Raw genomic sequence first — 6,342 nt, 5'->3', positions numbered from 1 at the left:
CCCTGCCCCACACAGCTGGGGGAGCTCGGCCCGGGCGCCCTCCCTCCTTCTCACCAGGCAGAACCGCCCCGGGAGGTCAGCAAGTCCCTCCACACTTTCAGAAGCTGCAGCTGTGGCCCAGGCTGTGGCCCTCGGTGCCGGCACCGATGCTTCCGGTGTGACCCAGCAAAGCACCAAGGACAACACTCCCTCCTGCTGCCCCCAGGGTCTGTCCCCCCCATGAAACGCCTGAGTTCTGAGTGTACAGTCAAAGAGAAGAGCATGCTTGGGTCGCACAGGAGGAGGAGGAAGCTCGGGAAAACAAAAGCACAACAAGGGGGTCCAGGTGTGCCCGGGGTCCTGGTCGCCTGCACGGGCGCCCACCCGGACCCCGAGGAAAATGACGGATGAGGAGCATCCCCGCCAGTCAGGACCTGGCTTTTGTGTGACACAGACGTCTGTGTCAGAGCCTGGCGACGTCCAGCTGCGGGAAGAGCAGCAGGCAGTACACCAGGAGCCAGAGGAAGAGGATGAAATACAACGTGTCCGGCTGCTGGACCAGCTGCGTCAGGGAGCTGCTCTGCGGGCAGTGCCCCGGCGAGGCGGCCGCTCCCAACTTCTTGGCCTTCCTGCAGAAAAAGAGACAGAAAGGCAGTTGTGAGCGGGTCCCCCAAGAGCGGGCTCCACTCAGTGCTAATCCCCTCTCCGGTGTCACTGCCCTCCTGGAGACCCCGGGGCTTCGTGTCCTGAACCAAGGCAGCGGGCCGGGCCAGACAGGCGCCCCAGAGCGTCCACACTCACAGTGGTCTGTCTCCCCAGCACCAGCAAGGAGAGGTGGCAGCCCCATCTCGCAGATGGGCACACGGAGATTCCCGGGGAGTGACCCACCCAGGGCCACACACGGACTCTGTGACAGAGTCGGCTCCTGGGACCTCTTCCCGGGCACCAGCGCCCTCAGAGAGTTTGCCAAGCCATGGCTGCTGTTAGCCACGGAGGGGACCCCCTCCAAGTCATCTGGAGGGTGGAAGGTTCCCTGACAACAGGCCGTTTCCAAACAGGCCTCCGAAATGAATACACTAAGACCCTCCCCCGGTCTTATTTTTGGCTTTGGAATATTACCTTCAAGTTCGATTTTGGTTAATTTTTCTGCTGCTACTTTGTGGATAATAAAAATGTTACAATGACATTTTGCCTTTGCCTGCTGGATAGCAGAAAAGCCCAGAAGGAGAAGGAGGGTAGGCACCCAGCTGAGACCCGTCTTTCCACGAAGGAAAGGGGCCCTTGGGGCGGGGACCCTGAGCCACCTGGGGTCAGGGCTGTGCTCGGAGCTGCACACAGAGGAGCCTGGAGCGTAAGCTTCTTAGGGTGGTTTCGGGCGTGTGACGGAGATGACCAGGAGCCAAAGCCACAGGTCCCTGAACTATCCCTGACGGCAAGAGCGAGGGGTGGATGGATCACACGTCTGCTGCCCCTACAAGATCACTCTGTGCCAATGACAGTCAGTGAACGAACCTCTTTCTCGCTTTTAAAAACCATCCATGGAAAAAACGGGGAAAAAATGGGAATTCTATGTATTATTACAAAGGTAACACATGCTCAGTGTAGAAAAAATGGAAAACGCCTGCATTTCTCAAATCTTCGGGTTCAAGATTTTTCAACATCTCCGTCTCATGAGAGCAGGAGGTATTATTTTCGTATGAGCCTGTCCAGCCTAGCTGAAAACCTGAATTCCTCTTTCCATTTTAGGGGCCAGGAGTGGTGGCCCATGCCTGTGATCCCAGTGCTTTGGGAGGCTGAGGTGGGAGGATCGCCTGAGGTCCAAAGATCAAGACCAGCCTGGACAACACAAGACCTCGTCTGTATAAAAATGTAAAAAAATTAGTTGGGTGCAGTGACTCGTGCCTGTAGTTCCAGCTTCCCGAGAGGCTGACGTGGGAGGATCGCCTGAGCCCGGGAGGTCGAGGCTGCGGTAGCCGTGATCGTGCCACCGTGCTCCAGCCTGGGTGACAGAGCGAGACACTGTCTTAAAAAAAAATCCATTTCATGGTGCGTTAGGGAAGCTTGTCTTGCCTCTTTTGTAGAAACCAGAGGACACACTCTTGCGTACGGGGCAACGTCCAGACAGAGGCTTCCATTCCAGAAACCCACGTCCTTCCATGCCAATTCAAATTGGGGCAAAAAGTAAAAAAAAAAAAAAAAACCAGTGATTCTAGAACTTCCATGGGGATGGGGACATCTCAGAACTATACGATTTTGAGAGGCTTTCTGGTTTCTGCTTCTAGTGGGGGTTTTACGGCCCTTCCTCGACACGAGCGGGCGGGCGGGGTCTGGGCATAGGAAATACTTCCATAGATGTCTTGGCATGTTTGCACACCCGCTTCATGTCTGCTCTGATGCCATAAAACTGTAAAATCAGCTCAGTGAGCTTCTGAGCATTGTACCTGCAGGGCGACACAGAACGGACACGGTTGTCAGGGAACGGCACTGCACGGCCGCCACCTCTCCTGCCAGGCCCCACCTCTGACACCCGCCTGGTGCCCGCACGTCCCTAGACATGGCTGCAGCCCCGGCGTCCCAGCCTGTCTTTGAACTTGCTTGTTTTCTGAACGGTGCCTGTCAGTGTCACTGCGCATCTACCTCGCCCTCCCACGTGTTATGAATGGTTTCAACTCCCCTGAAATAAGTATTTCCCAGCATCACCCCACCACTGTGAACACTGTCACCGTCGAGGCACAGGCGAGCATAACCACCCCCAAGGGAGGCTGCACCGCGAGTACGAATTTGCTTTAAGCCCTCCCAAGCCTGGAGGTGCATCCAGCCACCCACCTGGTTAACGTTCGGTTCCCTCTGTCATCCAGCTCGGCTGCGCTCCGCCACGGAACATAGCTAAAATGATCCTACAGTGAAATTTATAAACAGAACCCCCACGACCCAATTAGTAAAGACGAAATTCTGAAACAGAAGACAGAATGATTTTAAATACACGAAGCCGAGCGTGCCACGCTTTGTTCAATACTGTCAACATCTCGTTCCGAAACCAAACTGTTAAGCGATACACACTCCACGCCACCCCCCCCACCGGAGCATCCCCCCGTGGAAACGGGAGCCCCCCACCCGCATGACTTAGGTCCCCTCGTATCTGGAGACACTAAGCCCTCGTGAGGGCACCACGGACCCTCGGCCCGTCTCTGAGCGGGATCTCTCTGGGGGTGGGTGCAGGGTCGCGGGGAGCGCCTTGCATGCGTTTCATAACAAGGAGGCCTTTGGGCTTCAAAATCATCACTTTATTGACATCCGTTATTGCCCAGACCGGACATCCGGTTGGGCAGCGCTGAACGCCAAGGTTTCTATGTGTGTGTCTTCTATCCCAAAGCAAGGTGTTGCACGCCAGTAAGTTCAAAGCTCTGGGCTGGGGAGGAGGAAGGATGGAAAGGAACCAATTAGCACAGACTGCAGGGCGCAAGAAGAAATTCACATACTAACCGATTCCAAAGAGCTATTAGCGTGCTGCCGGACGTAAATGCTGGAGTCACTGTGACTCGCCCTGAAACAGAAACACACGTGTTGCATTGGCACCCCCTGGCGCTCTCACGGCTCCGTCGACCGGTCACCCCCGTCCCAAGCCTTCGCTGGTGGCCTTGAGCAAGCGACGGCGGCAGACCCAGGGAGGGAGGTGAGAGATCGCATCCCGTATGTCCATTTTGACTCGAGTACGCGGATGCAGCAGGGTGGCTATTAGAGACACACACTGGGCCCTCGTCGACAAGAGAAAAAAAAGGCCGGGATCTGGAGAGAGAGCGGGCCGTAGGGTCCCGGGCAGGAAGGGACATCTTTTCCCAGGCATCCCGAGGCCCTCTGCGAGTGAGTCAGACCTGGGCCGGGACTTGGGGTCTGGACTCCCTTCCCAGTGCTCCTTCCTATGAACCACGCTATTCCCTGCTTGCCGAGCTCTCGGGTGCACACCCTCAGTTCCTTTCACACACGAGGCGGCTAATGTTCTGGCCATGGCTTTGCAGCTCCTGGGGACTGTGCCTCTGCCCTTCCGGCAAAGATGGCTTGGCCAGGGCTGAGGCACGAGAGGCCCGGGCTGTCGCCCTGGCTGACCAGCTGGCCACGTTCGCCTAGCGCTGACATTTTCTGATAGTCTTCCTCAGCCCTGAAGCGGATCCTTGTCTCCACCCCGCTTACTTCAGGGTGTAGGTGGGTCCCAGCATGCGGGGGTGACGGGGCCGGCCCCACTCGGCTGTACAGCAGAATGGGGCGTAGGGTGGTGCACCCTGTGCAGAGAGGATCACCTCCACGTCCTCAAGGCAAGCCCGCCGTGTGGAGCCCTGGGGCCCAGGAAGGAGGCTTTTGACCCGAGGGTGTGTTCCCAGGGGATCCCTCACCACCGCTGGCCTTAGGGTCCCTGCCCGCTGCTGGCCTGAAACACCTCCCAAGCTCGTCCTTTGCCCTGGGCACATTTCCAGCCAATGGTTCTCGAGCACCTGCTGTGTGCCCCAGGCCGTGACGCCTGGCTGGTGTCACAACACAGAGACAATGCACAAGGCGCCTGGGAGCCAGAGCGCTGACCCACAGAGAGTGGACCTCGCAGCACCTGGGGACGCAGAGGCATTCCTTGCCCAGGCCTGTCCATAATGTTCCCAGGAAACCAGTGTGTCCCTGATGGGGGGGACGGGCGTGCTCTCCATCCTAGGGCCGACAGTGTCGCAGGCCTGAAGCCGGAACCTCATTCTTCCAGAGGACACTTGTCCGGAGCTCACCATGAGCCGGGACCCGGGCCAGGCGTTGAGGACCTGTCTCCTCTGGGGGCCAATGACCGACTGCAGGACATGCCTCTTCACTTATTCACCCACCCAAAGAGTGTTCATTGAACACCAGCTGTGAACTAGTTGCTGGTGACCCCAGCAGGGAGCTGGCTCACTTACATCTTGACACAAACGGTCACTGAACTAATTTCGCCAAGTGCTACGAGACACAGAAAAAAGCATCGAAGATAGCCTGGGGGAATCCAGAGGGCTGCCTGGAAGAAGGGGTAGACTGCTAAGACCTGAGGGCTGAGGAGGGAGCCAGAAGAGAGGCAGGGCGGTGTTCCGGCAGAGGGAAAGTCCTCACCTGTGAAGGCGCTTGGGATGGGGGGTGGGGACATTCAAGGGGCTCAACTAAGGCCGACGTGCCCGACCCAAGGCTGGGTGGAGAGGCAGCCGGGGAGACAGAGCCCGCATGGGTCCCGCAGGCTCTGGGGCGACAGGCCTTTGCGCCCAGACTGGCAGAGGCCACATGGGGAGGCTGACTTGAGATGTGGCCAGAAACAAGCCCGCTCTTGGGGAGAGGCGTGCCCCGGGCTCCACCCCATTTGCTAACCAGGCCGGGTGCTGGCCTCCCTGAGGCTCAGTGCTCCTGGGTGGAAAGCTGGCATCACCCACGACGGGGCCTTCCCTCACGGGCCGGGCCGCCTGCCTCTATCTGGATGCGCTGCCGCCCGGCGAGGTGCTCACAGCTCTCCCACACCGGGCCCGGGCGGACGGCTGCAGGAGCTGGCCAGGACTGCATGGTACAGTCGCGGTCTGTTTGTCCCTGGTTCTCCCATCCCTTGGTGCCTCGCTTATACGGGCAGGTGCACACACACCTCTCCCCTCCCGAGCACCACGGTGTGGATGCTGGCTTTTCCCGACACTCCACGGTGTTTTGGCATGGCCGGCCAGGTGCCTGCTGCGGTCCCGGCCCCTCCCCTCAGCCAGACCTGTGATCCCCCCAAGGCACGGCTCCAACACGCCCTGGGCCCAGGCCACCGGCCCTCCCCCTGCCTCTGAGGCCCACAGCCTGGGGCCCTGCCGAGGTCCTCGTGCTGGTGGAACAGAGGGGGACACTTGGTCTCTGGGGAGAGGGAGCTTCCCGCACCCCGTCGTGGCCGGCCTCACCCTCCCTCCGATTCCTGGGGCTGGCCCACCCCGTCGCAGGGGGCTGCCCCAAGGTGCCTGGAGTGGGACCTGCTTAGAGAGTAGCTGTGCCTCCCCGAGTCCCGGGAGTGGACGGCAGCAGCTCAGGCCATCTGGCCCATGAGGCCCCCTCATCCTGGCTTCCTCGGACCCTAAGCCGAGGGAGCAGCCCGTGTGTCTGTGTTCATGGTCCACTCCCACGTGCCAAGGTTGAAGACCCCATCAGCCTGAAGTCACTGAATCGCTGACAAACGGCCAAGTCCCTGCCTGGCCAGCCTGCCAGCCTGGGCACAGAGGGCGGGGGCAGAGGCTCTGAGTCCGCGACCCTCACCCCACGCCTGACAGTGGCCCACCGCTGGCTTCCACCCAGAGCCTGCCGGGGACGTAGGGGAGGAGGCTTCATACCCCTGCTCCCACGAGCTGG

The 6,342-nt window shown here is 59.5% G+C and overlaps 1 protein-coding gene across 1 annotated transcript in view; it reads right to left on the bottom strand.

Annotated features, from left to right (window-relative positions):
- Positions 1-365: 365 nt before the first annotated feature.
- Positions 366-6,342, bottom strand: part of CLMN (calmin) — a 210,891-nt gene continuing 204,914 nt past the window's right edge. The window contains exons 13-15 of the mRNA XM_008059063.2: positions 3,463-3,523; positions 2,806-2,876; positions 366-608 (exon numbers count right to left, since the gene is read on the bottom strand). Of these exons, the coding sequence (XP_008057254.2) occupies positions 443-608; positions 2,806-2,876; positions 3,463-3,523 (298 nt within the window). The 3' untranslated portion in view covers positions 366-442. The remainder of the gene's footprint in view (positions 609-2,805; positions 2,877-3,462; positions 3,524-6,342) is intronic.

This window comes from Carlito syrichta, unplaced genomic scaffold, assembly GCF_000164805.1.
Source record: "Carlito syrichta isolate Samal-C Ts95f unplaced genomic scaffold, Tarsius_syrichta-2.0.1 Scaffold90636, whole genome shotgun sequence".
Lineage (NCBI taxonomy): Eukaryota > Metazoa > Chordata > Mammalia > Primates > Tarsiidae > Carlito > Carlito syrichta.
Note: the sequence above shows the minus strand (reverse complement) of the source record. Positions and strands in the feature narration are given on the sequence as shown.